Here is a 26,845-nt window from a genome sequence, read left to right on the forward strand (position 1 = left end):
GTGTATTTCAGTGGAGGAGGAAGAATCTGGCACGGAACGACGGCTTCGATGAACCAACAGTCTGCCATGAGCATATGCTGGATCGCATATTTATGTTGTTCTAGCACTCTGCGCAATGCACATCGTACATGGACGTGCTTTTGCAGAGTGCAGGGTCTCCTCGTCTCTGCCACCCCCGGCACAACATTCGTGCCGTCAGCGAATCATGATTGGTAACTGTTGGAAAATGTCACCGTCGCTCGCTCTTCGTCAGCATGGGGACGCGAGGCCGAGCTCGACATGGCCAAGACTTTCGCAAAGACTTCCATATGCGGGTGCATTGATAACACGTGCTGACCACGTACTCGTACTTTCGAAGCCACATAGTCGATGTATGCCGCTCCGTTGCTTGTTCGACCACACTGGTGGAAGCAAGAGTGACTAAGCAGCAGGTGGACGTCGTACCTGATCTAGAATTGATTTCTTTGCTCATCCGTTCTTGGCACATGCACATGGATTCGTCCGTGGTACAACTCACCGGTTTGACCTGAAAGTCGACATCGGACAAAGCGGGACAATACTTCCCTACCTATTTCTAATCGGGCACTCAATGGATACCCGTACTGATCATTCACTATCGGTAACACCTAAGTACCATGCCTACCTCATTTGAGGCATCGAACATAGAGTAAATTGAGCAGGTGGTGTTCTCCGACTGCTAGATGAATGAATATCGTGCTGTAGTATATACGACTCGCAGCAAGTAGAGCACGTGCAGCTGTTGAAAAGAGAAACTACAGTAGAGTAGAGTGTTTGGGTGGTCTCGAGAAAGGACACCCTGAACGACTAAACGACGGAGGAGTGATGATAATAATTTGCCCATGATTTTGAACGATCTTGTCATTCCTGCGGCGGCAAGAAGAAATGGCCATCGCCCGCTCCTCGGCAAGTTCGACCTCTTGCCGACCGGCCATACTTCTCTAGACCGCCTAAAATTTAGTGGCCGATACCTGCCGGACAAATCCAAAGCTTGCCTGGACAAGCTTCAGCGTCATGCCTGGATCGGGTATCGGCTCTGATGGAGATGTCCCCGCATAAGAGAGATTGCGGAGACGTGCCATGGCTTTTTATGCGGTTCACTATCATAACGGCATTATAGCCATAACTTGGAAGTTGTTCAGACAGCCTCAGAGAACTGTTGTCTATCTTTCGAACTTGTGAGACCTCAACTTCCGGAAGTCATGTCGCTACCATTGAAACGAGCGTTTCTAAGCGCAACGACGAGGCAGGCGCTACAACCAAAATGCGTACCTCGGTCAACAAGGCCTCTGGCGACTGTAGCGCCAGCACACGACCTCAGTGATATAGGCTTCAGATTTGGCACATACCCCGTTGTCGGCGGCGACCAAGCAAAGCCAGTCCACAAAATCCGAGTGCCCAAGTTCGAATCACTCGAGGCAGAGCGCGCACACCGGAAGCTTCACCAGGCTGCTGCACTACGGTGGCTGGGGTACAATGGGTACAACAACGAGGGTGCGGGCGGACATGTTACCGTCCGAGACCCGATTCATCCGGATCATTTCTGGTAAGTATCCAGTGATGTCTTTGCTTGATAGGCAATTTCTGACGATCGCAGGATCAACCCTCATGGCAAATCCTTCAGCCAGATGCGGCCGGAGGATCTGTGCTATGTGAACGAGGAAGGTGTGGTGGTAGAAGGCGGCAATATGCACTCGATCAACCCGGCTGGATATGTCATCCACTCAGCTATACACCAAGCACGTCCAGATGTGATCGCTGCGGTTCATTGCCACTCTGTACCAAGCAAGGCGTGGTCGTCGTTGGGCGTCAAGCTTGATCCAATCAATCAGGATGCATGCCGGTAAGTTCTGCTTAAACTCGTGATCCGCAACACAAGGTGACTGACGAATTTCTCAGCTTCCACAATGACCACTCGATCTGCTTCCAACATGGTGGCATCGCATTCAAGAAGGACGAAGGCACCGCTATCGCCGAGGCTCTCGGCGACAACAAAGCTGTCATCCTCGCGAATCATGGCCATCTGACGGTTGGAAAGACCGTCGACGCGGCAACGTTTCTCTTCGGCGCGTTCGACAGGTGTATACAAGCTCAGATGCTGGCTGATACTGCTGCTGCCGCGCGGGGCATCAAGACGATCAAGGTATCTGAGGAGGCGGCAGACTACTCGCGCAAGAACTATACGGATGAGATGACGTATATTATGTTCCAGAGCGCGTTTGAGGATGTCGTGAGGGCGAGTAATGGCGAGCTGAGCTACCATGTTCGAGGGGAGTTGCCGAGAGAGTGAAGATTGAGGAGCGGAGAGGTTGAATCGAACTTTCGCCAGCAACGTGGCACACCTGTGACGCTTGTCATCTATGCAGGGATCTGAAGCGAGACGATTGTCCTGAGGGGCCCTTAGCCAACTTGAAGTGGCGGCGGATTGAGCAAGCATATATGTGTTGGCGGATGGCGATGAACCCCAAAAAGCAGGCTTCTGTTTTGCGCTGATTTGAGCAGCCAAGTATTGATCAATCGATCACAGTCACATCCAAAACATGTCCACCTGTTTGCTTGTCGGCCGATCAGGCAAGAGATCTTGCCTACGTTCCTGCTTCACGAACCCACTGATGATTCTAGGTTCCTCAAGGAGTATTGCGGCTGCCTGGCTGTCTCGACGTTCACATGCCATTCGGACAACGTTAAGAACAATCTGAAAGGCTTGGTGTCTCGTGTCCAACCGAGTTAGATAACGACAAATGGCATCGCACTCGAGTCTCGCTCTTGGAGAAACCCACCAGCTCGAATGGAATAGCTTGGAGTACCAGATAGCCAGAATCAGCAAAGCACGAGAATCTTTTTCATGAAGCAGCCTCCTGAAGTCCTTTGTCATTCCACCAGCGAAGACCATGAAAGTGAGGATATTAGCGGGATCGCCTTTCATGGGTAGCAGCCATGAAAGATATCCCACAGCAGTGTGATAAGGATCGTTTGACGTTGTCGATCCTTGGGTGGTATCGCACAGGTCCACTAGTATTTGTGAAATACCAGTAATACCCGCCTTTGGTAGCTCGGGATAGACACAGTTTGGCTTCGACTCGCTTTCGACGTGAGCGAACAGTCCACCAGTACGATTGATTTGAGCTACATTCCAGATCACACGCAACCCGGCCTGCATGTTGAGCCACTCGAGGTCTGTAGGATGTGAAGGCCTCAACGGCCACGCGTTCTCAGGATCGGAAATGTCAACATTAAAGACTGCCATCGCACAAAGATAGACTGCTGTAGCCCATAGCGCATCTCGGTCTTCGTCAGCGATCGTGCTTGAAAGTTTCTGATTGAACAATGAGGCGGCGTGACTGACGTGGTACGACTCGGTTGTTGTAGACTGTGACAGTCCGGCTAGAGCGCGATCATGCAGGATAGTGGTTGCGAGGACTGCATGCAGGAGGTATTTATGTTGCATGGCTAGCTTCGGAACGACCTCTGCATACACATGTCTGGTGTGTTCAGTCCCTAGGGTTAACGCTGTTCGTCGCTGGAATCGAACGATGACACCATCATCGCAATTGCTGCTGAGCGGGTAGTTAGGAACATGCTGATGTAGGAACGTCTCTGCTGGAGAGGCATGGCCTCGAGGACGCGTCTCACACACGAAGCTCATATTGACCTCTTCTCCTACCAGCTGAAGATTTCCTGCACCACGATTGTAATTGCACGAAACCCTATAAATGCGGCACTTCTGGCAGGCAGGTTTGGCCTCATCGCACTACGTTCTGTCAGTATGCCGTTATAGTGAGATGCAAGGAATTTCCAACCTTGACCCGCCTGTAGCGACAGTTCGCGCATCCCGATCGAGATTTCCTGTGAGTCCTCCGCTGCCGGCTCTCGTTACAGCCCTCGGGCGCTTTTTTGGCTGGCATAAAGCATCCGCATCCTTGAGATAACCTGGATCTTGCTAGTCCGATGATCCCATCGAACTGGACGAAAGCCTGGATGCAAATCCCATCGACGTCTTCTTTGAAGGAGTTTCGAAGTAGAAGGGCAAAAAGCATAATTGTTTGGTCCTATCAGCCAAGCAACGCTAAGCCCATCTAGTCTTGGGACGGACGGGGCTTGGGATGTCAAACACACTCGGGCTGTCCGGCGTCGTCTCTGCGGCTCTCGGTGTCAATGAAATATGTTCATGGTGATGAGGTGACCGCTGAGTTGCCAGGCGGCGGAGAAGTCTAATTGATATCGATGTAGGCGTCGTGAAACCCACTTGTGGCATTGTACTTTCAAGGAACAATTACCACGCAGAGGTGGCAGCCATCCCCCTTGATGACACGGACTGCGGCCGGCCTCCAGATGGAGCATGTAAAACGCCGATGAGTGATCTACGACTTGCTGAGGGTACCTCGAACCGCGGATCACCTCTACGCTAGAGCTCTATATTATACCCATAAGCTGCTAGTACATCCTCGTCCACCACGTTAAAGTCTGCTGATCTTCCAACTTGGTGGTATCGTACACAGACCCATTGATTAGTGGATGATAGAAAGTGCAGATCGAAGCTGAAGGATATACCAGGATCTTGCACTGCTGAGGTCGCACACTGCCTCACAACATCACACGTCGACAGCGACTCGTCATAGTAAGCCGTGAAGATCGGCACACCATAGCGGCCAGAGTAGGTGTCGGGGTTGGTCCGTACTACAAAAGAGCGTTATGTTAGTTTCATTGTGCTTTGGAATGGGTAGTGGGAAGAAATAGCAGAGCACACTCACCTCCGACTCCCGAGAAGAAGGCTTCGTAAGTAAAAGACTGGGGAGCATCCGAGACGACCGAGCTGCATTCACTGTTATCTGTGGGACCTGATTGCATGGCAGTCGAAGTGGTTGTTGTCGTTTCTGGAGTCGATGTTGTTGTCTCCACAGTCGTCGTTGTTATCTCCGTAGCTGACGTAGTGATCATATCCGTTGTAGTCGTGGATGAGGTGGTGGTCGTGCTTGTACTTGTCGTGGCACTCGCACATGGATTCTCGCCAATCTTGAACACTGTCACATCACCACCGAGGTCAAACCCAAAGTCCTGGCTATAGAACTTGCATACACCCGTTTGTGGACTACGCGAGACTAACGCGCAGTTTATGTCGATGTTACACAGGCTGATGCACTCGGACAGTTCCATGACTGCACCATCTCCATTCAGGGCAAAGGTTCGAGTAGGGTCGATTGTTATCTGACATGACTCTTGCCACAAGTAATCAGCATTTGCAAACTGATAGCTATCTGTGCAGATGTTCGGAACCTGGGTGGGATACCGGCATTGGCTTGCTGTAATTGTCGTGCTCGCCTTTGTGGTCGTTTCCGCACTCGTTGTAGACATATCTGTGGTTGTCATCGTCGTTGTAGATATCTCTGTTGTCGCGACCGTCGTCGAAGCAACAGGCTCGGCGCAGGTTGGCCTAACGTCAAGCTTATCGAGAACCTGACCAGACCTCTCGGTGTAAGTAGAACCCTCTTGAGGATTTCCGTATAGATCGCAGGTCAGCGTATCCGGATCATAGGATGCCGCTGTACAAGAGCTTGTGCCCGCACAGTTTTGCCGACATCCGCTGATGCCGACAGGCGAGACTGAGTTCAACTGAGGACCACGTATCACACCATTACATTGGTGTTGGAAATAAGTGTCATACTGTGAATCGTAGAAATAGGCGCCATCCACGCAAACGATCGGCGGTTCTTCCGAAACTGGACATGGACTCAAGGTACCGCTTGTCGTGGTCGCTTGAGTAGTTGTGGTACTAGTCAGTGGACTGGTCGTGGTGGTCATTGGTGCAGTAGTCGTGGCAGGGCCAACCGCTGGATCCCGGCAGGGATCCTCGGAGTACTTGACAATCGTGATACCCTGATAACTACAGTTGGGCTCATAAGTGGCTCCACCATCGTAAAGCTTGCACAATCCTGTTTCATCGTATAAAATAACGGCACAGTTCGCAAACGTTGTGCACAAAGCGATGCAGCCACCAAGGTTAGTTACAACCCCTTGTCTATTGATCGGCGTGGCTTCGTTGGGGATCTGGTTGCACGACTGGAAATAGTACGTATCGCCATCCTTGACATGTTTTTGATGGTCTTGGTCCCCACAGGTTGTGGTAATATCAGCCACCTCTACATATGAGCATGCGCTGCTGGTCGTGGTTGTGGTTGTGATCGTAGTGCTAAGAATGCTTGTCGTTGTGGACGTACTTGTCAGACTTGTTAGAGGCGTGCTTGTTAGGGTCGTGCTTGTTAAAGGCGTGGTTGTCGAATGCGTGCTTGTCGAAGGCGTGCTGCTTGTCGTCATAGACATGATACTACTCGTGCTTGTTGTCTGAACGCTGGAACTAGTTGTGCTCACTTCTGGACTTGTCGTGCGTGTGTGCAGACCTCCAAGACCATCGTCGATCTGCGTGTTGAAAGTGCTTGTGGAGGTGGTTGGGGGACTAGAAATCGATGTGCTGGAAGGAGCAGCAGTCGTGCTCTCGTCAGAAGACGATGTAGAGGGGAAGATGGATGTTCCCAGCAGACTTGTCGTCGTACGCGTTCGCACGGCATCCAGGCCATCGTCTATCTGAGTATAGAAATCACTTGATGTGGAACTAATTGGTAATGTCTTTGAAGTCCGCGAGGCACCTAGTCCATCGTCCGTTAGATTATTAGGATCGCTCGATGCACTCCCGGAGGTCGAAGTCTGAATTGTTGTCATACTGAGCGTTGCATTGACAGTCGCGTATACCGTTGTGTATTCGGTGAAAGTGACAACATGTTGATAATCTGCACAAGTCAGTGTGGTGAATTGTGCATATGTGATGTGGAGGGCAAGCGACAGAGCGAGCCAGATCATTGACTGCATCTCGGATCGTACCTGCCAAACATTGCCAATGCAGTAGGATCTCCAGTTCCACAAAAGAAGGTATGATGCGGGTCAGACCTTCTATGTGATCATGTGTTAGATTATGCATGCCTTGTAAACTGCACTGACCATTGCCCCTTGCGCAATGTTCCAGCTACTCGGCCCGCCATGCTTCTAGACCAGGTGCTTATGAGGAACTCGAAATACCGACGAAGAGCTTGATGCGTATTGAACGTAAAACCTTCTTATACATATGTCGAGAAGCCTGAATCGAGGTGTTAGTACTTCTGTTGGCACACATTTATTCTGTACATGTCCTTCTCCAGCCTGCCATCTTGAACTTCAAAGCCCAGCTTCTCCTAGCGCTCAATGCCTTCTCCTTCCACCTTCTCTCTTCGTCTCTTCGATTCCAAGGTCCCTGTTCCTCGCCGCTCTTTGTTCTTCGAGACTGGCCCTTACTCGCGCCTCGTATTTCTCCCTTTGTCTTTTGGTTTCCGCTTCCCTTCGCTCTTCCACCTTACCAGTAAAGGTCTCCATAAATCCACTTCCATGCTTTTTTATATCTAACCACTGTCCCTTGGCACTATCGACGACTTTATCGATGCCCGACCTGTTCTCTTGTGCTGCTTTTGCTTCTTCTTCCTCTATCACCCGTGCTTGTGCTTCCAAGACCTGAGACTGCGATTTGCCCTGCCATGAAGAACGCGTGCGCATGAAAGGCGCTGCTCCTGGCTCAGTTGACCTATTGACTGGCTCATTGGACGCAGGTTGTTGATTCGGCAGGAGAGGAAGCTTAAGGTAACTCCTGACTATTCCATTCTGAAGCAGCCATGCGGTGACAAGACCAGTGGCAGCCGAAGAAACGAAATAAAGTTGTACAGCGCCTGGCTGGAAACTGACAAAGACAAAGCTTAACAGAGGCATTGCTTTCCCTAGTATGGCCATGAGATCGGGACCTGTGGCTGCGGCACTGCCTGCTCTTGCATTCTTGTTCATTCTCAACGTGATGTAGATCGCCAAGGAGCTGAGGGCAGGCATGATGAAGTAAGGATCGCTGAAGGAGAGATCGGAGGTCCACAGCCAGGACTCGGTGACGAAACCCGGAACAGGCAGAGCAGCGCTGTTGCTGAGTGTTCGCCATGCGCCGAAACCAAAAGGTATCTGGATGAGCAGAGGGTAGAATGCCTTTTTGAAGTTTACGCCGTGCTCATTCTTCACAGCGCGTATTTCCATCTGGAATTGGGACATCTTGACTTTGTCCTGATCCCGGACTGCTTCCCTGTATCCTGCTTGGAGAGGAGCCATAGCAGTGCTCATAGCCCGCATGCGACCAGATTGGTCTGCTGCACCGACAAGGAACGGAAACATGACTGATCGGAGGGCGACACCGAGCATAATGCAGGACGCTGTCCACGATAGGCCACCCCAGATATGGATATGCTCTAGTGACCATTCCATTATGGAACTTGGACCCCAACCGAAGTCAAGGCCGCATACCTGTTTCAAATAGCCTATTCTTTCGGGGATTTCTTCAAGATTCGGCATTGGGGCGGCATCGGTGCCATGAGGTTCGAGTAGGGAGTGCTGTGCATCCGAGATGAATTTGGGCTCGATAGAGTTGGCTGGATGCGACTCGAACGAGGCGTCAGCAGAAACATTGTCTGATGCTCTGATCGTCCGGTCGAACTCCGAAGGATCTTTTATTGATAGATCTGCCTGCGGCGTATCTGCTGGAGGTGGTGTTGTAGGCTTCGAGTTCCACAACGAGAGATATCGTGCTTGACTTGCGGCATACTGTCGAGGTAACTGTATAGGTCTCGTCCGAAATGATGGGCTCGATGTGAAAACGGAACGCGATGAATACTGGAAGTGTTAGCGGAGCACGATTCTTCGTGGCAGATGCCATACATTGCGTGTCCTCGAAGGATTGAGATGGAGTCTGTTGCTTTGTATTACCCGCGACGCCTGCCGCACGCTGGTCTGTGATGCCATCGAAGCCCAAGGAGATGCATTCTTCACTGTGCCTGAGCTCGATCTACTGCGTATGAACATTTGTCCCAGGTCACGTTTGCTGCGTTTGCTCGCACTGTGCCGTGGGCCAATCGGAGTACGACTTGCGGGAGCGCAGACTGGGAGCAATTATTAATGGCGGAACGGGAAGAGGATCACTAACCACATATGCCGTGACACAATTGCTTCGAGCTGTTTGGAGCTCATTGGAAACCATCTCGTTCCTATTTCCATAAATTACAAGCACATCACCACAATCTGGCTAAGAAATGCTCAAGTAGCCTACTGCCCAGGCCCTATGCTTTGACTTCTTGCTCGTGTCATCCCCCTAATCGTTCCGGCCTCATACCCAATAGCCGCTCCTGTTCTTCACCTGCGTTCTCCTTCGGCTGCATCCTAGCTTTGGATCTGGTAACGCGCACCGTTTTGTCACGAGACACCATTAGCACCTCCCATCAGAGGAGCCGGCGAATTGGCTCCTGAGTTGCCCTTCTTCTTGAGTGTAAGCTGGAAAGGAATCTCGTCAGGGTCTTCCTCCTCTCTGTACTATTGTTAGCATGTGATCAATTCATCCTGAACAGTGGTACTCACGGTAACTTCCACGAAATGTAGTCCTCGGTACTCAGCCCCTCCTTGCCCTCTTGCAGCGAAGCAAAATCACCAGGAGTCATCATACCACTTCGATCCCTAGGTGAGCCCGGCGCAGACAGTGGTCTTGAGATCTTCTGTTCTGTTCCACCAATGGTTGAGTAATCCTCATCGTCCTCGTCAAATGATGCTGGGTAAGCTCTCCGCAGAGCAAGCTGCCGTGCTTTCACATATTCCATGCCCATCCGTTTCCAATCTAGCAGATCACTCAGTCGTTCTGTTCTGTTCCGCTGGTTGATTCTTTGTCTTCTGCTCTTGGTAGTGAAGTCGAACATGTAATCCGTGAGCTGGTTGACTGAGTCATCGACACCCTTCAATCTTCGATCGACAATGTAGATACCATAGTCTGACGAGTTTTCGATCAACTCTTCCATGTAGCAACCGAAGCCGGACAAGTTGGTGGTGATGGACGGTACACCCATGACCGTGCATTCGGCTGGCGTGTAACCCCATGGCTCATAGTAGGATGCAAAAACACCAAGGTGGGTACCTCGAACGAAGTCGTCGTAGTCGAGAGAAAGGACTGGGTTGTTCGAGTTCAGAAACTCAGGATGAAAGATGACCTTGACACGATCCGAGGATTGGTTGAAAAGCTGGACTCGTCGCAACTGGTTTAGGACAGGGTCTTCAGAATCACTGACCATGTTATGCGTGACGATAGCTGGCAGGTTGTGTCTCTTCATAGCAAACAGTCTCCTTCGTAGCATGACTTTATCTTGAGGAGTGACCAGGTCCTTGTCATCTGGCATTGGATCACCTTCTTTCCAGTGCACGGCTCGCTCGAACAGCTTCTTGCCAATAGAAGTCTGAATGTTCTCTACTGTATTTGCTAGAGCTTTTGTGACAGCCTGACCTTTCAGAGATTCGACCGACAGAGATTGTGTCTGAGCGGGCATGATCATGAATGCGACGACGGTGGTTTTGCTGCCGGCAAGCTTCATCCTGTGGTTGAGTCGAGCAAGCGATTCGATGAACATGTCCACGCCCTTATTCCTGTATTCATATCGACCAGCGGTGAAGAAGTAGAGGGTGTTATCAAGGTCGAAATCCAGATGACCATAGAAGTGGCCTCGGACGAAATCGTTGATCTTCTCCTTCTGGATGGTGTGTAGATTCTGGAACTCGTGGACTGCGGAGAACTTCTTGACGTTGAGACCGTTAGGAAGAACACCGTCGGGTTTCCGTTTCAGTAAATGCTCCGACTCGTAGGCTGTGATATGGGAGACGGTTGTGAAGACGTCGCAGGCATGGGCAGCAGCTCTTTCTATGCAGTATCTGTGGTAGATCCCTCTTTTCCCAGCTTCAGCGTCTACATCGAAGTATTGTAGGTTGTTGTAAAAGTCGACCGAGCCGGCGCAGAGGTATCGACCGAGAAGGGTTGCGTGTGTTGTGAAGATGGTGGTAACGTCCATCTGCCTCTTTTTGGTTAAGGGCAGAGCGACACCAGCAAGCCATTCGTGGAAGTGGGCTATCACTGCTGAGTTTGTCTCTCGGGAAATGTACTGTCTCGTGTTAGCTTCTTTGCTTTCTCAGACCATGGCTTATGCGCACCTCTCCTAGAAACCATGCAACAAGATAGCCAAAGACGATTGCCTCGTTAGTTTCGTGGTCAGCATCGGGCGATGGGATGCCAGCGGAAGACCATAAATCTCCTTTCCACTCGTCCAGCCACCGGTAACCAGTTTGTGTGTTGATGAGGAGGACTCTTGGAGCGCCCTCAATCAGCCACCGACCATACATCAGCTCGATTCCTCGTTCTCGCATGGCATTCATGGTATCTGATAACGGGCCGGCCTCTGGTTGTATTTCTTCCACCTCCATAGCAGCTGAGGCCTTGTTGAGAGGACCGATCAGGGTGTATCGGTCGCCATATTCGAGGGCCGTGACCGGTGCCTGCATGTTCAGTCAGATATTGCGCTGTCGAGCTTGCTGGGAATATACCTTTGATTTCAGCACCGAGTAAATGCCACCGACTCTGTTCGCAACTCTAATGGATCGTTAGTCCGCATATCTGCTGAGACCAAAGGATTGCATGCTCAGTCGCGATTTCAAAGAGCTTATGGCTCTTGATATCCCTTCTGGGAGGGTCACCGTTCATCTTGCTGGTATTGTTATGGTTTTTCCTCGCGTGGGGTTTCTCTTTGTGTGCTAGGTTTGGAGTTGCTCTGTGACAAGTGACGTGCAAGCTCACAACAATCTATTGAAGGGAGGGTGAGGCTGTCTCCTGACCGTATCACCGTTGCACCGGTGGCCAACTATGTGTGCAAAAGCAAAACGCGAAAAGACAATAAATAGTGCGGGTGAGACGTCAGAAGTATGGAACGGCAGAAATTGCCTTGTGAGCAGACTCGTTATGAAGCTTGCTGAGGAGCCGCAAGCTGGTAGCTACCAAACGACGTTAAGCGTGCTACCCAGAGCTGCAAGTGGGGTGCCTGGCGTGCACCAGGAACCACAAATCCACACAGCTAGCCTTGGGGTCGTTAAACTGCTGTAAAAAGTCCTGCAGAAATGGCTGGGAGATTTGTTGGGAGCAATAATTTCAGCGAGTCTAGACGCAGGTCGAAGCATATGTTTGCTCCCATACACAGTGATTGCTCAACCTGTGCAATTGCGTCTACTCGTAGTAGGCGATAACAAGCATGCAACGATGAGATGATGTGCAACTTACAATCGCTTCACATGCACAAGATGCAGCTGAACGTTTCGTCATACTGCATCTTGCATGGCAGATCCCACCCGGAATACATCAAGCGGCTCAAGTTCCCCGCATGGGATTTGTCTGGAGAACTTTATGAATCGCACAGCAAGGTCACATGAAACGAGAGATATGCTTTCTTCCACCCTGATCTGGTCGTACTTCCGCTGCAAAGAACATCGAAAAGAATCAACGATCTCACTAGAGCACCCGATACATGCAGCTGCCGGCTACTTGTTACGCTTATAGATCTTGGCTAGGAAGCTCTCGAAGACCTCCTTCCTCAACCCTTCCGACTCATCGACGTTTGCAATCAACTGTCTTATCTCGCCGACCCTCTTCTCTTCATATGCTTGGTATCTGGGCTCGAGCTCAAGCTCCTTGTATAGTGCCTTCACCTTTGCTTCCTTCGCGTCGTCCTTCTGACCATAGTTGTCATCCAAGATTTTGCGCTGCTCTGGTGTGGCTATCAACAGTGCTTGGTTGATAAGCCAACCACACTTGTTATCCTTGATATCTGTTCCAATCTTGCCAATATGAGCAGGATCACCATATGCATCAAGATAATCGTCCTGGATCTGAAAGTACTCGCCCATAGGTATCAGGATGTCCTCGGCTTGCTTCAGGTTCTTTGGTGTGGCTAGCTGCATGTACATCAGAGCCAGTGCAACAGGTAGGTAGAAGGAATAGTATGCTGTCTTGTATATCACGATAAAAGTGTACTTGTTCATGTCAAAGTTGTTCAAATTGACATCGTCCTCAGGCGCTGTGATCAGGTCACACAACTGCCCCAACTCGGTCTGCCACGTCACTTCGTGGAATAGTTCTACAAAATCGATGTATGCAGGGTGGGAGCGGAAGTGCTTCTTGAGGATCAGGTAGATGGCGGCTTCGAGCATGAAGGCGTCGTTGATGGCAATCATGCCGACCTTTGGTTGTCTATACCAACATGGCTGTCCTCTCCTGGTTACGCTCGAGTCCATGATGTCGTCGCTGACAAGGAAGAATGCCTGGAGGAGCTCGATCAACCATCCCAGCGTGGAAAGGTCGCGGTGTTCTTCGGGGCTCAGTTGCCGCTTGAGGATTTGCATGGCGGTGTCTGGCACAGACAGACCTCTATTGAGCTTACCGCCAGGCGTGTTGGCCTCGAGAGACTATCGTCGTCAGCACCGTGGCTCTGTAATTAGCGAATCTCGTATTACTTTTGTGAACCACTCCAAGGCATTTTGAGGGATGTTGTATTTCTTAGCAGCTTCTTGCAGGTCTGTGACCAACGAAGGCCAGACCGACTCGAAGTCTGCACGTGAAGTCTTCAGCGCAGCCATTATTGTCGAGATAAGGCGAGGAACCGAAGACAAACTGCGCTCTCACCGACTTGCAATTTGCCTTGAACTTTTTGTTGACTCTCCAAATCGCAGCGGCACGGGATTGGTCCGAGTGGCCTGCGGGCTGTCGCGGGGCAAGTCGTGCCTGCCAAGGAAACGCGTGCAGACGAGCTTAGGCGGAAGGCGACCGCCAGAGATGACGAAACACTGTCTGCGATTTGCCTGCCAGCGCCGAAAAGCGTCGAAAGGTGTCACCAACTATATCGAACTGATGTTAGGACCATTGTGAATGCCTGTCGTCTCATCTCGGAATTATTTAGGATCTTCCTCTCTACCAGAACTTTCTTGATCTCAGGAAGTCATACCATATCTTCGCTGACAATCCCCGCAATATTCTACATTCGTGGCAGCAACCATGGCGAGAGAAGACGAGTTGATTGCGCAGTACAGTGGCATCACTGGCGAATCTGCAGTAAAGGTACACCACAACTCTTCCATAGTATATATGAAATCCAACAATACTGACTTTGTTAGGCCCGACAACTTCTCGAAGCCTTCGATTGGAACCTAGAACTGGCAGTTGAAGACCACTACGCTCGACAGAACGACTCAGACAATGATCCAGATTATCAAGACGATGATGAACCAGAGCCAGAACCAGAGACACAGCAGACATCACAAGCACCAGGAGGCGGGTACCGACTAGGTGATGGTCCCTCGACAAGTCAACCAGTCCCAGCTGCTGCTCCGTCATCATCAAAACCAAAGAAGTCGGCAGCACCGAGGAAGAAGTTCGCCACATTAGGCGATGTCAGCTCAGCCGCCAAAGACGACTCAGACACCGACGACGATGCTCAGAACCTGTATGCGGGCGGCGATAAATCAGGTTTGGCTGTTCAGAACCCAGACCAGAACAAAGGCAGCGAAGACCTGAAGAAGAAGATCATCGAGAAGGCACGGAGAGGTGGCAAGGAGATCGCAGATGAAGAGCCTCAGAAGAAGTCATACTTTACTGGCAGTGCACGAACACTTGGTGGGGACGATGCACCTTCACAAGAGATTCCTGGCGAACCCCAGACACAACCCGCTGAACGAGTCAAGAGAATGTTACATTTCTGGCAGGACGGCTTCAGTGTGGATGACGGTGACCTCTTCAGATTCGACGACCCAGCAAATGCCCAGATTCTGCAGCAGATCAGAAGCGGCAGGGCACCATTACACATTATGAATGTTGACCATGGTCAAGAAGTCGACGTGCAGGTCGTACCGCATGAAGAGAACTATGTCAAGCCCAAATCTGCATACAAGCCTTTCACTGGTCAAGGCAACAGATTAGGAAGCCCTACACCAGGTGCCTCCACCTCTTCGCCCATGCCCGGCTCGTTCGCACAGGATGTTCCTGCAACGTCAGCGAGCGCCGCGGCCCAGCCTCCAACAACTCAAGTTGACGAGTCCAAACCCACAGTCACTCTAAGAATCAGCTTAGGCACAGGGACCCGAATGACCAGCAGATTCAACACTGATCAGACAATTGGTGATGTCTACGACTTTGTACGACGGGCTGAAACCGGCACAAGAAGTTTTGTTCTTCAGACCACTTTCCCAACCAAGGAGTTCACAGATCAGTCACAAGTGCTGGGAGATATTGCCGAGTTCAAGCGAGGTGGTGCTATTGTGCAAAAGTATACATAGACTATTAGCAGGCATACATGCGTTGGGCGCAGGGAGCGCGTGGACCGATACTTAGACTCGGTGGACCATGAACATAGAGCTTTCTTGTCTGGTTGAGCAAAGAGGAGCCTCGTTCTCTCAAAGAGGAGTACATTCATCTTTCGTCCACAAGCCGTTCAAGCTCACATTCTCCCTCTGTCTTCCGTTGTGCTTAGTAACCAGGCAAGCCTTGGCGACATTAAGATACCATTTGCTATCATTCTGACGATCATTATCCTCGACTTCCCTAATATTATTGCTATCCGTTCTCCTGATAGCGAAACCTAGCAACCACAGTTATGTTGCAAGGTGACTCTGGTGACTGCTATCAAATTCGAGCTCGCCATGGTACGCATTGTCGCGATCCTGGATGAAGCCAGTACCCTCCTCGTGTCGCATCGGCACTGTCACCGCTTTATGAATCACGACGACGCCTGACAGCGTTTCAGGCGCTTCAGGCGCCGTTCAAGCACATCCTTGAATTGGTACCACTCCGTCAAGCCCGGACAAGTAGATGGAGCAGGTTTGAGGAAAGTTAATCTGAAGTATCTGAATATGATTAAGAAGCATCTCACGGAAAATCATGGGCCTCCTGCCCGCGAGGTGGAGGAGATTATGGCTGGTGCAGAGCTAACAAAACAGTTCAAGCCCTCTCGGCCAACGCGAGCCTGAGCTTCGGACAGGCTTCCGCTCAAGTTGAGGAGCGGTAACACCACGAAATGACTTCCTCGATATGTAGACGTCAGCTCCTATCTGAACTCTGTGTTCCGCGAGAGCCTGCGTCCCAGCACCGGAAGCAGCAACGAATTACATCTTTCAAAAGGTTACCTGAATTTTTATATCGTAGCTGGACGTGGACAAGAATTCAGGGAGCATGGTATCTGACTCGAGCATACATAACACCTAGAAGCATACAGCGTTCTGAACCTTTCACCAGCGAACAACAGCGATCTAACACGACCTGATTAGCGATCACATCTGATGGAAATTATGCTTGTCAAGCACATTCCTGCACAAATTGTCATAGACAGAAAGCTTGCTAACCACCTCTCAGTATATCATCTGTCCCATACATCCATGGTTCAACTCATCTACCCGGAAGGCTGAATCAATTGACTGCACCATGTCGGACCCTGGTTCAAAAAGTGCCTGCCGCAAAATTTGGAGAGTTGACAACCAAGAGTGCTATGTCACAGAACAGACGATCGTAGACGCCTGTCAGCTCTTATCCAACAGGTCGAGCTTTGCCTTGTACGAGCAACTTCGAAGACATTATCCCATGTGGACCATGTGGTCCGAGAACACAGGGTCTCACCCTTCAGTCCCGGAAACCATTGATCGGGATTTGCACAAGAAGGTTATCTGCGATCTCTTCGGAGACAGCGGAGACCACGCTCAGCGTACTGCAATGCAGATGATGATTGAAGTTGGCATTGCGATAGGCTTTCGGGTGACAGCGATGAAGTTACGACCTCCATTACAGATATCAATTCGTGACACTCCCACGCAATCAAGTCAACCACAAAATGTGCCGCCCATCACGATGCCTACCTTGGAGGATATCAGCAGAGTTATCAAGGACGCCATGCCGGCAGGCCTTACAATCGCCGAGTTTGTACGGAAGTTTCCACCACTCCCAAAAGACAAACGTCAGGAAATAGTGAGAGTGACACTGGGCATCGCAAAGCTACACACAAAGCCGGACGGAAGTAAGGTGCTTCTGCTGAAGGAGGACACATCGAACAATTAGTGTTAGACCACTGCAAGACTCCGGACGGCACGATCACGACCCAGACCACCCTTCGTCAAGCTCGCGTTCACAGCCACCAGCTGATGCACTGCCCAAACCACAGAAGCAAACCGCCACAAGAGCAACAGTCACCAGCAGCGTCCAAGGGCAAAGACCTCACCTCTGCCAAACCTTCGAAACCATTCAACCGCTCGGCAACCCTTCAACTTTTCAAGTCTTCGGCAATGTCGACCAGTCTCCCTCGCGACGCTGGGTTTGCATCCCGTTTGAATGTCCCAACAGCCCGCGTTTGTTCAGCAGCAATCGAAGTGATCTGACAAAGCAGCTGAGAAGAGAGATCATGGATTTGGTGGGTTGGAGGTCATTGGGTCCGTTAATCAGCCTGGAATGATGAAGCGTTCCCGCCATCTACTCAGGCAGAGATAAATGGTAGTGGTACTACCCAAAGCGCGGTGTTCCTGGTCGGTAGAATGATGGATGGCGTGGCCAAGTCATTACGACTGAGTTTGTTGAGGAGGAAGAGCACAAACACAAGCGGTAACATTATGTCTGACGAACACAGTGCACTTCCTCTCTATCTACATCAATGTTGTATTATCACAAGATCACCATCTTGACTGGCGAGAGTCTCGGCATCCCTTCTCGAAAGCTGGCTTTGGCACAGCTGCCCCATCGAGTTCCATGGTATGCATTAGTTTCCCGTCCGAGATGCTGGGTCCCTGATCGGATGACAGCTCTGATGTTTGGCCTATGAAGCTGCTATTGTGGTCGACTGAGGGTGGAGCGAAGTCTCCGCTGCGCTCGACAGGTGCTAAGTTGGCTGCTTGTGATCTCTTGTTCTGCTGGCGACGTCGCCACTGAAAGAATAGAATCGTTGATATGCAAGCTGCAACAGCGGCGCCAACCACTATACCAGCTATGGCACCGGCTGACAATGGAGATGCTTGAATGCTGGAAGATGTTGTTGCAGCACTAGTGGGCGCCGAGTCTGTCGTTGATGTTGACGGTTGGTTGACATCCGTAGATGTACTTTCCGTGCTGAGCGCAGTTGCGGTACTCTCACTTGCGGAAGGCGTCGTCGAAACAGCTGAAGGTACCCAGCCACCACCAGCTAATGCTTGGACAACGATGTTCGTGACTGTTGGCTGCGAAACAGCCATCTGCATAACAGACGATGCAGAAGCAGAAGCAGCGGGTATGTTCACGTTTCGATTCGGGTTGTCGAACCAGCTCCAGCAATTATTCTGTTGAAATAGTGTTTGTGTGCAGTTGCCAAACTGGCTGTTGCAGCACCAGTTGACAGTTCCTGATCCAATGTCACTGCAGGCAGTCTCGTTCGGTCCCGCCTCTATGTCGCTGCCTCCACTGCATGGTCCGCCTTGGTTCCAGCAGTATCTGCAAAATTTTGTGAGCAACAGGACCCATAGTTCTTGCTGGTTTCACTCACGGATCTCCTGCCGGGCAGGAGTACATCACACCTGCCTCCTCTGCATATGCGCATAGGCTGCCCTTTGTTACAAAGCTCGTATCCGGGTTCATCTCGATGTTATCGAAGCGACATACCGACGTCAAGCTAATGAAGAAGGTCGGCGAAGGTATGGTCTCAGGGGCTTGCAATTGGCACCTTGAGAGCTGAGAGAATAACAAGAGAAGCGCAAGGTACGCCATGGTCGAAAGCTGTTCTGCACGGGGCATTGAGAGATGCAAGGAGAATGAGGGTCAGTTGGCAAGTGAGGACTGTGAAGCAATGCTGGAAAGAGGGAAGGATTGCAGTGCCTGGCCTATGTACTCATGGCTCGACCAAAGGCCGCACCGCAAGAGCATTGCGGACACTCATCAAGCCACAAATGCGGCTCACATGCTATTTCGGAGGCAGCTAGCACCTCAGCATGAGACCTACAGATGTCTCACCAGGAAGTCCAGAGCAAGAGAGGCGGCGTATCTGGCGCAGCCACATTTCGAACGGTTCAAACAGTATCAACTAGCCATCGCGGCCAATGCTCATCGCATAGTACACGCGCGGTACATGTCCAATATAGCGTTAGGGCGACCAGCAATATGGCTAGGCCCGGAGCAACACTGTTTGCAATATTCACCTCCCAGTATTGACTGCAGTCTTTGATCGCTCAGCAGTTGGGACAAAACAGGCTGTCGAAGCAATTGCCAAATGACCGCATCTGGGTAGGTATGCAATGCTCGTTGATAACACGAAGGTCGCGCTCGCTTGAGCAAGAGTAGAATTCTGCTTGAAGGTGTGGACTTACCCCTTGATGGGAGGCCGTATCCACCTGTTCGTCCAACTTGAAGAAGCGCTCTGCGAGTCAGAGGATATCCACTCACCAGTCGCTAATCGAGTTGGCAAAAGTCCGCTTTGTTAGCATAGGTAGCCGGCGGCTATCTGAAACCATTGATGCTCAAACAGATCTTACTGTACAAACAGCGGATGATTGGAATTCCTCGATTATCATGCTCCTTGCTATTGTCAAAATCAATATCGCACTTTGCCAGCATGGTATCAAGAGCGCAGGTCGTTCTTGCGGGCTGTCTCATAACCCTTGTACTGTTTGCTAGGTTTGTGTTCTTCCCGGGTGCGCCTTCCGAAGATCCTGGCGCCGGATCCATCGCTTCGGACCTCAAAAAGTGGACTTTTGTTCCTGCGAAACACGCGAATGTTCACTCACTTTCACGATCACAGTGCAGTGCTTCTTTTCCTGGATTGTACGATCGTGTTGATATAGCTGTCAGTCAGCGTGAGCGCGGCAGAAAGCTAATCAGCTATGATGAAGTGCAGATAGCGCCGGGTAGGTGCATGTTGCAATTACTTATCTACGAGAACGAGGTAAGACAATGTCCAACACTCAGGTGTAACACTTGCTTATACCTTATTCTAGCTCTATATCACAGATCTTGGAGATCACCTCGAATGCTATGTCTCCAACGGTCGCGAGCGCATAGTAGCAACACTTAGCTTAATTCAGCGCGCAATATTCTCGAGCCCAGAACCTCTACCCAACATCGAATTTCCTCTCAGCTATGATGACTTGCCTACACGAAGCACACATGGTGTCACATGGGGGTTCACACGCACAGAGAGCGAAGACAATGTCTGGCTGATACCTGACTATGGCTACTGGTCTTGGTGGGCGATTGGCATACCCAGCTTCAACAGCCTTGCGCGAGCCATCAATGTTATTGACGCATCAACTCCATGGATGGAGAAATCGCCGAAGGCAGTCTGGCGTGGGACGCCACATTATGCGCCTGAGATCCGGGAGAAGCTCATCGAGGTAACAAGAGACAAGCCGTGGGCTGACGTGGAGACCGTCACGATCGGCGAAGACGAGAAGCACTTCCTCAGCCTGGACGAGCACTGCAAATATCAATATGTCTTGCAAACAGAGGGAACATCATATTCCGGCCGCTTCAAGTTCCTCCAGTTGTGCAACAGTGTTACAGTCAGCCACAAGCTTGAGTATGCTGAGTTCGTAACACACTTGTTGCGTTCGAGCGGGCCGGAGCAGAATTTCATTGAAGTGGAAAGAGACTGGTCCAACTTGGAAGAAAAGATGGAGTACTTCGCCGGCCATCCGCAGGAAGCGGAAGAAATTGCGAGAAGGAGCCATCAGGTCTTTGCGGAGAAGTATCTGACGCCTGCTGCTGTTAGCTGCTACCTGAGACGATTGATAGAGGGGTGGGCAAAGGTTCAAGCGTTTGAGCCTGAGCTGTATGAGTTCAATGAAACGACAGGTAAGAGGACTGCGAGGAGCACGCCGTTTGAGGCTTTCGTTGTGAGTTTCCCACAGGAGAAGCCAGGGGAGTATGGGCGATTCGGGCCCAGTTGATGGTTGAGGCCTGTGGGCCACTTTATTCAGTTGATTCCGTGACGACTGGTCACTAGCAAGCGTGTTTCCCCTATCCATGCTAACAAAGACATGTCTTCATACCGCGTGGCTTTTCTGACGTTCGAGGACCTTTGACTCGCATATGCTCTATTGTCACTGCGAAGACTTGCGGCCGCGGCAAGAGCATTCATAGTCTGACCTTACACCCGACACTGGTTATGCGATTTGCGTAAGCCAGACAACGCCGTCGCCGAGGAGATGTCAGATACGAGAGGACGTATCCACAATCGTAGAGATGGCTAGAGATCTACATCGTGTACTGTGAACCAGGTATCAATTCAAGCACCATCTAATCCGACTCTCCTCAAACAGCCCGACTATTCATCGGAAACATCGCAGTCGCACTAGCCGACACATTACTCGCAGGCAACTGCTCAGTCATCGTCAACCCTCCACCGCAAGGCATTCCCTGCAAGATCCTCGCCGCCCTCACAGCCAACGCATACGTAACCCCCATCGGATGCGCACTCGGCTGATAAGGGAAAACACTCCCATCCACAACCCTCACATTCTTGGTTCCGTAAACCAACAGCTCCGTATCGACCACTCCGCCCGCCTCCCGCGGTAACATCGGGTTTCCGCCCGTCAGATGCTGACTTGAACCAGTCCACTCGAAAATTGCATCATACCACTCCTCAAACGACAGACGATAGTCCGGCATCGTACCAGTGATCATACTAGCCATCGGCTCCGTCGTCGCAAGCCGTGTAACATAATACTGCGACGCCTTAGCCAAAAACCACATATCCCACTGCACCTCCGTCCCATTAAGCGTCACGTTCACAGAGTTATAATTCGGATCGATAGCCGGCGGATGAAGTGGATCGCTACTATTGATATGAACCGTCCCCTGACTCAACGGGATCAGATTATACGGCGTCACATTCGCGACTGTATACTGCCACGCCATTTCTATGAGCGGCTGCTCCGTGAACCAGAGGTGTTTGAAGACCGCGAATTGCGCGTCGGCTAGACCTGGGATGGAGGATGTGGAGTTCAGCCATGTGCTTGCCATTTCGTAGTCTTCTGGACTGAGCATTTGGGAGGCGGGTTCTAAGTCGATGAGGTTCTGAATGTATTCGTTTCCTGTTAGGTTTGCGGATGCTGCGGCTGTTTCGTTGAGTTGGAAGGAGATGGGCCAGTAGTTTGTCATTGGGGGGTCGCGGAGGGAGGTCCCGACGCTGGAGAGGTTGAGCAGTGTGTCTACGCCTGCTGCGGAGAGGACGAATGGGTCGCCGATGCCGCTGAGTTGGAGGATTTGGGGGGAGTAGACTATGCCGGCGCTTAGGATGATTTCGCGGGCGTGGACGGTGGATGTGGCGTTTCCTGCTGCAGTGTCGATGTATTCGAGGCCTGAAGCTGTGAGGGGGGTTTGGGTGGAGTTCCAGGTTATGCGGGACACGTGGGCACTTTCTAGGATATGCAGGTTTGGTCGTGGTTCGATGGCGGTGTAGGCTGAGCCGGAGTAGGAGCGGGTGTAGTTCTGTGGACAGACTGCGAAGGGGAGGAAGTTGGGACCATTTGCGTTTCCGTTGTTGCCGTCGTGAGGTGTTTCGTAGCCTGCGTTGACGAGGGAGGGTTGGACGCAATTTGAGAAGAAAGTGTAGACGCTTCTTTGGAAGATCGAGCAAATTGGGCCTGCTCCGCCATGAAAAGAGGCGTTGTAAGGCAAATCCTCTGCTTCAGCTGCTGGCGGCCCAAACATGGTCTCGGACTCTCTGAAGGCTGTTGACATAGAAGTCCAGTTCCAGCCGGTCAGGTTGAGCAGACTCTCCCAGATGTCGAGCTGGATTCGAGAGTTTTCATTGTGGATCATCCAGTTCATTGCGCTTGTGCCGCCGATTGTCTTGCCTCGAGGAACGTACTGCGATCCCCCTGTACCATTGGCGTATAGATATGGCTGTAACGTTGATTCGAGCCCCCAATCATACTGTGTGTGTTGTATTGTGCCTGGTCAAGTTAGTGATGGACCGAGCGAGTCAATGGCAATCGTACCCCTTCGCTCCGGATCTGTGACATTCGATTGGTGGCGAGCGTCGTTCCCAGCTTCGAGGACCATGACTGAGACGTCTGGGTTCTCTGAAAGCACTACTGCTAGCAGCTGGCCATGTCAGTGTCGAGTTTAAGATCAGGTCTTCACACCATACCAATCCCGCTGTACCTGCTCCCGCAATCACATAATCATATGTGACATTTTGGCAGGCCGTAAGAGTGGCCCATAGAACCGTTGCTAACATGCCGATACGCATCGCTGCTGAAGGCGCCGTTACCGATCAATGCTGTGAAAGGAGAGCTTGCCGCCAAAGAAGCTGCACAGAAAACGACATAAGAAGGATGCCCTGTCGATCAGCCTCCGGCCTCAGCAGCACCTATACCGGGCGAAGCTTTTCTCGAACCTGGTCAGTCGGTATCGATTCATTGTTGATAGCAGCACGTTGGCCGCATATCCGAACCATGACGTTGTCGACGGGAATGTTGTATGACCTGTTTATCGACTGAATTTGGCATAGATCGTCCGACACGCCGCAAGCCACAGCTCTTCACGGCGGAGTGCTCGACATTCATTCCCTGTGCGCTACTGATGGAGATGTCTGGGGAGACGCGATAGATGGCACTTGTTGTATGGAAAGTCAGACCGAGCGGACAACAAGACGGCAAGTTGGACCTCGAGATGCTAGACCCCTTACCCCAGACGACTATGTGCCTGAGGCATCAACAAGCTCTGCGCTAGGCATCAAGGCACAAGTCCCGACAAACAAAATTAAAATCCAACCAGCATGATTTGGTCAAGCTCAGGAGATTTTTGTCTCTGAGAATGTCGAGGCAGGAGCACGTCGGTGTTGAGAACTGACGTGCTTACTTGGAGTCGTTTGTCGCTCTGCGCTCTCTCATAGCCACAAGAAGACCACACGTGATACCTCAATGGAAGTGCTAGCAAGCACAGATCGGAGATTACTGGATGACACGTGAATTACACATCTGGCATCTTCCAACAACCTTTCGAGCTCGTCAAGATGTCGGACTCTACTTTCAAGGTAAGGCCAGAGCAGCCTCTACCCATAGATCCATCTTGGCGGTCATCAGAGGAGTACGTCGAGTCTCTCCTCGCCTTCGTGTCGACATCAGAGCTCTTCCGCAATCTCTGTGGCGGCGTACATGTTCTGGACTTCTTGACCAGGAAGCCGGACCTCTACTCGTGGGTTTTACCGGAGGAGTGGAGGGTTTGGTTCGAGGAGGTCGAGATTGAAGACGTCCTTGACCTTCTGCTTCGAGAAGATCTGAAGCAGTTTCGACCCGGTTGGGGCAGTGCGTCGATATGGAGAGGCTATGCTGCGCCGCCAAAATCTCTCATCGATTATGTGGACACGATACGGCGCCATAGTCTCAGACGAGACTTCTCATCCAGAAGGCCAAAGCACGACCTTGAAGCACTACCGAGACATGTTGCGGTGGGTATGAGACCCAAAAAGATCCACGAGGTAGGGCAATTCGCTGGCTTTGTAGACAATCTGTCTCAGCACCTTGCAGCTCGAAGATCGCGAAACGGCGAGCAGCTGAACGGGACAACAAACGGTCATGCCGAAGGACACCATATCCAGCATAATCCGGAGGAAGCTCCTACCATAATTGACTTCGGCTCAGGCCAGAACTATCTTGGTCGCACCCTAGCATGTCCACCATATAACGACAGAGTCATTGCGATCGAGCAGAGGCATCACAACGTCGAAGGCGCAAAAGGTATGGATGTCAGTGCGAAGCTTGCAAAGAAACAGAAGAAGATGATCAACAAGAAGGAATGGAAGGTACAGTGGGAGGCGAGCAAGGGTAAAAAATCATCATCTCCAACGCCGACTTCAGGTGCTACAGGTCAGATTGAGATCTCGGAAGCTGAGATGAGGGACATAGAGGACCGGCTGCCCATGTTGTCCGTAGAAGAGAACGGGGTTGTTTCAGTAGCAGCAGCAGCGCAGAATGCCAAGGAAGTGGTTCAGAACCACATGGTGGAGTCTTTAGCGCAGAGTCCGAATGCTCAAGATAACGGTACTGACGGCGCGGGTGCCAAGTCCCAAGATCAGACCTCGATACCAGGCTCAATTCTCTATGTTGAGAAAGCGCTTTCTTCAGGCGACCTGACCGACATCCTCGGCCCATCATCTCCACCATCAATAGTGGTCTCTATCCATTCTTGCGGCAATCTCACACATCATGGTCTTCGCGCAGTGACACTCAACCCTTCTGTGCGAGCGGTGGCAGTGATTGGCTGCTGCTACAATCTCCTGACCGAAAGACTCGGACCACCCACTTTCAAGCTGCCAAATCTCCGCTCGAATCACCCGCGTCTCGAAGCCACAAGCACAGCATTTGATCCTCATGGCTTCCCAATGAGCAAGACACTTGAGGATTTCACCTATCCTGTCAGGGTCAGGCCAGATGATGACATATCTACGGGTCGCCCACCAAAGGAAAGCAGAAAGTACTACAATCTCAATGGAGAGATGCAAGAGATCGACATTACAGGAAAAGGGGTTCGCCTCAACATCACAGCCCGAATGATGGCCGTTCAGGCGCCACAGAACTGGGGTCCGAAGGACAGTGAAGACTTCTTCAAGCGGCATTACTATCGTGCTCTGTTACAGCGGATATTGCTTGACCTCGGCGTCGTTAAAATGTCAACGCCTGCCTCAACGCCTGACATCGAGATCGCAGGAGGCACACTATCTGGGAAAGACGATACTGGAAGTCCACTGATTATTGGGTCCCTGCGGAAAGCTTGTTTCGCGAATTTTCATGTCTACGTTCAGGGAGCTATTGACAAACTTGTCAAGGACCCTGTCGATGGCATGAGTATCAATGAGAAGACGAGGTGTCTCTTCGAGAACGACGACCAACTAATCAAGCTATACAAGCAAGACTATGCGTACGCCAAGAAGCATCTCAGTATCATCTGGAGCTTGATGGCATTTAGTGCGGGTGTCGTCGAAAGCACGATACTCGTGGATCGGTGGCTTTGGCTACAAGAGCAGGAAGAGGTGGAAGATGCTTGGATTGAAGCAGTCTTTGATTACAAACAGTCTCCCAGGAATATGGTTGTGGTGGGCATCAAGAAAGGCCAAGGCTGATATGCGTGTGGCTCCGTGGATGCTTTCGTGTCGAAAGACGATTAGTGTTGGACGACCCCGTAACGCTGTTGGTCCGCACCTGCGATCACTACAGCTCCTTCACGCTCCCTGACCTCATAGACTTCTTGGACTCTCATGCAGACTCCATTCGTCGGCAGAAATTATTCACTGAGTTCTCAGCACCCACATCTCCAATTGGGAGAACCCTTCTTGCACTTGGCTGTGGCAGCGTTGTCATCGTATCCGCCGATTCGTATACAATAGATCTCCCAAGAATTCGATTGGTCTCGAAACCTGCAGTGACAATGGGAACCGCAGACTAAAGGGTTGAAGCAGACATCGGCGAAGACATTGCGTGGCGAGTTCGAAAGCGCTTCGAGCGACCCCGTACACTTGCTCTGGCCGCTGCACGTCAGGGTCTTGCAGTCGGACGGGTCACAATTTGATTGAACCGTGCTGTGGCATAGTGTTAGTGGCTTTGGAAACACAAGTTGTGGAGACCACACGGCGTTCGTGGTAGCCATAACGACTTACTCAATGCTACCATGTGTGCTGTTGACTGCCTGGACTGGGCTGGCGAGAACCTTGACAGCAGTCAGACCAATGGCGGCGTTGAAAAGGGTTTGGATCTTCATGTCTGTGGTTGGTTTGGATCGTTGATCTGATAGGCCTAAACAAGGTGTCCTCTATTTAGATGGTGAGAGGATCGGACCGATCTCGAACGTGGTCGGTATGGTATTGGGAAAAGGGTGTTGCCGAAGACTCAACGTTTTACACTTGCTCCTGGAAGTGCAAACGCTACCATG

At 51.2% G+C, this 26,845-nt stretch overlaps 9 protein-coding genes across 9 annotated transcripts; 5 read left to right on the forward strand and 4 right to left on the reverse strand.

Moving 5' to 3' along the window:
- Window positions 1-1,220: 1,220 nt before the first annotated feature.
- Window positions 1,221-2,308, forward strand: PMZ80_006419 (uncharacterized protein; the record flags this gene model as incomplete). The annotated part of the gene is made up of 3 exons (XM_064874832.1): window positions 1,221-1,564; window positions 1,616-1,861; window positions 1,918-2,308. 3 exons carry the CDS (start codon window positions 1,221-1,223, stop codon window positions 2,306-2,308), a joined length of 981 nt encoding a protein of 326 aa, XP_064729232.1.
- Window positions 2,309-7,245: 4,937 nt separating this feature from the next.
- On the reverse strand, window positions 7,246-8,871 carry PMZ80_006420 (uncharacterized protein; the record flags this gene model as incomplete). The annotated part of the gene is made up of 2 exons (XM_064874833.1): window positions 7,246-8,742; window positions 8,788-8,871. The coding sequence occupies 2 exons, from the start codon at window positions 8,869-8,871 to the stop codon at window positions 7,246-7,248; spliced, it is 1,581 nt and encodes a 526-aa protein (XP_064729233.1).
- Window positions 8,872-9,318: 447 nt separating this feature from the next.
- On the reverse strand, window positions 9,319-13,557 carry GSY1 (glycogen synthase; the record flags this gene model as incomplete). The annotated part of the gene is made up of 6 exons (XM_064874834.1): window positions 9,319-9,430; window positions 9,481-11,039; window positions 11,089-11,430; window positions 11,479-11,524; window positions 12,467-13,386; window positions 13,435-13,557. The coding sequence occupies 6 exons, from the start codon at window positions 13,555-13,557 to the stop codon at window positions 9,319-9,321; spliced, it is 3,102 nt and encodes a 1,033-aa protein (XP_064729234.1).
- Window positions 13,558-13,972: 415 nt separating this feature from the next.
- SHP1 (protein phosphatase regulator) lies at window positions 13,973-15,249 on the forward strand (the record flags this gene model as incomplete). The annotated part of the gene is made up of 2 exons (XM_064874835.1): window positions 13,973-14,035; window positions 14,092-15,249. The coding sequence occupies 2 exons, from the start codon at window positions 13,973-13,975 to the stop codon at window positions 15,247-15,249; spliced, it is 1,221 nt and encodes a 406-aa protein (XP_064729235.1).
- Window positions 15,250-16,555: 1,306 nt separating this feature from the next.
- On the forward strand, window positions 16,556-17,017 carry PMZ80_006423 (uncharacterized protein; the record flags this gene model as incomplete). Its single annotated transcript, XM_064874836.1, has 1 exon — window positions 16,556-17,017. The coding sequence occupies one exon, from the start codon at window positions 16,556-16,558 to the stop codon at window positions 17,015-17,017; it is 462 nt and encodes a 153-aa protein (XP_064729236.1).
- Window positions 17,018-17,622: 605 nt separating this feature from the next.
- PMZ80_006424 (uncharacterized protein) lies at window positions 17,623-18,556 on the reverse strand (the record flags this gene model as incomplete). The annotated part of the gene is made up of 2 exons (XM_064874837.1): window positions 17,623-18,412; window positions 18,465-18,556. The coding sequence occupies 2 exons, from the start codon at window positions 18,554-18,556 to the stop codon at window positions 17,623-17,625; spliced, it is 882 nt and encodes a 293-aa protein (XP_064729237.1).
- Window positions 18,557-19,826: 1,270 nt separating this feature from the next.
- On the forward strand, window positions 19,827-20,859 carry PMZ80_006425 (uncharacterized protein; the record flags this gene model as incomplete). Its single annotated transcript, XM_064874838.1, has 2 exons — window positions 19,827-19,856; window positions 19,909-20,859. 2 exons carry the CDS (start codon window positions 19,827-19,829, stop codon window positions 20,857-20,859), a joined length of 981 nt encoding a protein of 326 aa, XP_064729238.1.
- Window positions 20,860-21,223: 364 nt separating this feature from the next.
- Window positions 21,224-23,168, reverse strand: PMZ80_006426 (uncharacterized protein; the record flags this gene model as incomplete). Its single annotated transcript, XM_064874839.1, has 3 exons — window positions 21,224-22,869; window positions 22,915-23,020; window positions 23,067-23,168. The coding sequence occupies 3 exons, from the start codon at window positions 23,166-23,168 to the stop codon at window positions 21,224-21,226; spliced, it is 1,854 nt and encodes a 617-aa protein (XP_064729239.1).
- Window positions 23,169-23,933: 765 nt separating this feature from the next.
- On the forward strand, window positions 23,934-26,039 carry PMZ80_006427 (uncharacterized protein; the record flags this gene model as incomplete). The annotated part of the gene is made up of 1 exon (XM_064874840.1): window positions 23,934-26,039. One exon carries the CDS (start codon window positions 23,934-23,936, stop codon window positions 26,037-26,039), a length of 2,106 nt encoding a protein of 701 aa, XP_064729240.1.
- Between the last annotated feature and the right edge of the window lie 806 nt (window positions 26,040-26,845).

Source organism: Knufia obscura, assembly GCF_036327395.1.
Source record: "Knufia obscura strain CCFEE 5817 isolate CBS 148926 chromosome Unknown scaffold_7, whole genome shotgun sequence".
Classification (NCBI taxonomy): Eukaryota; Fungi; Ascomycota; class Eurotiomycetes; order Chaetothyriales; family Trichomeriaceae; genus Knufia; species Knufia obscura.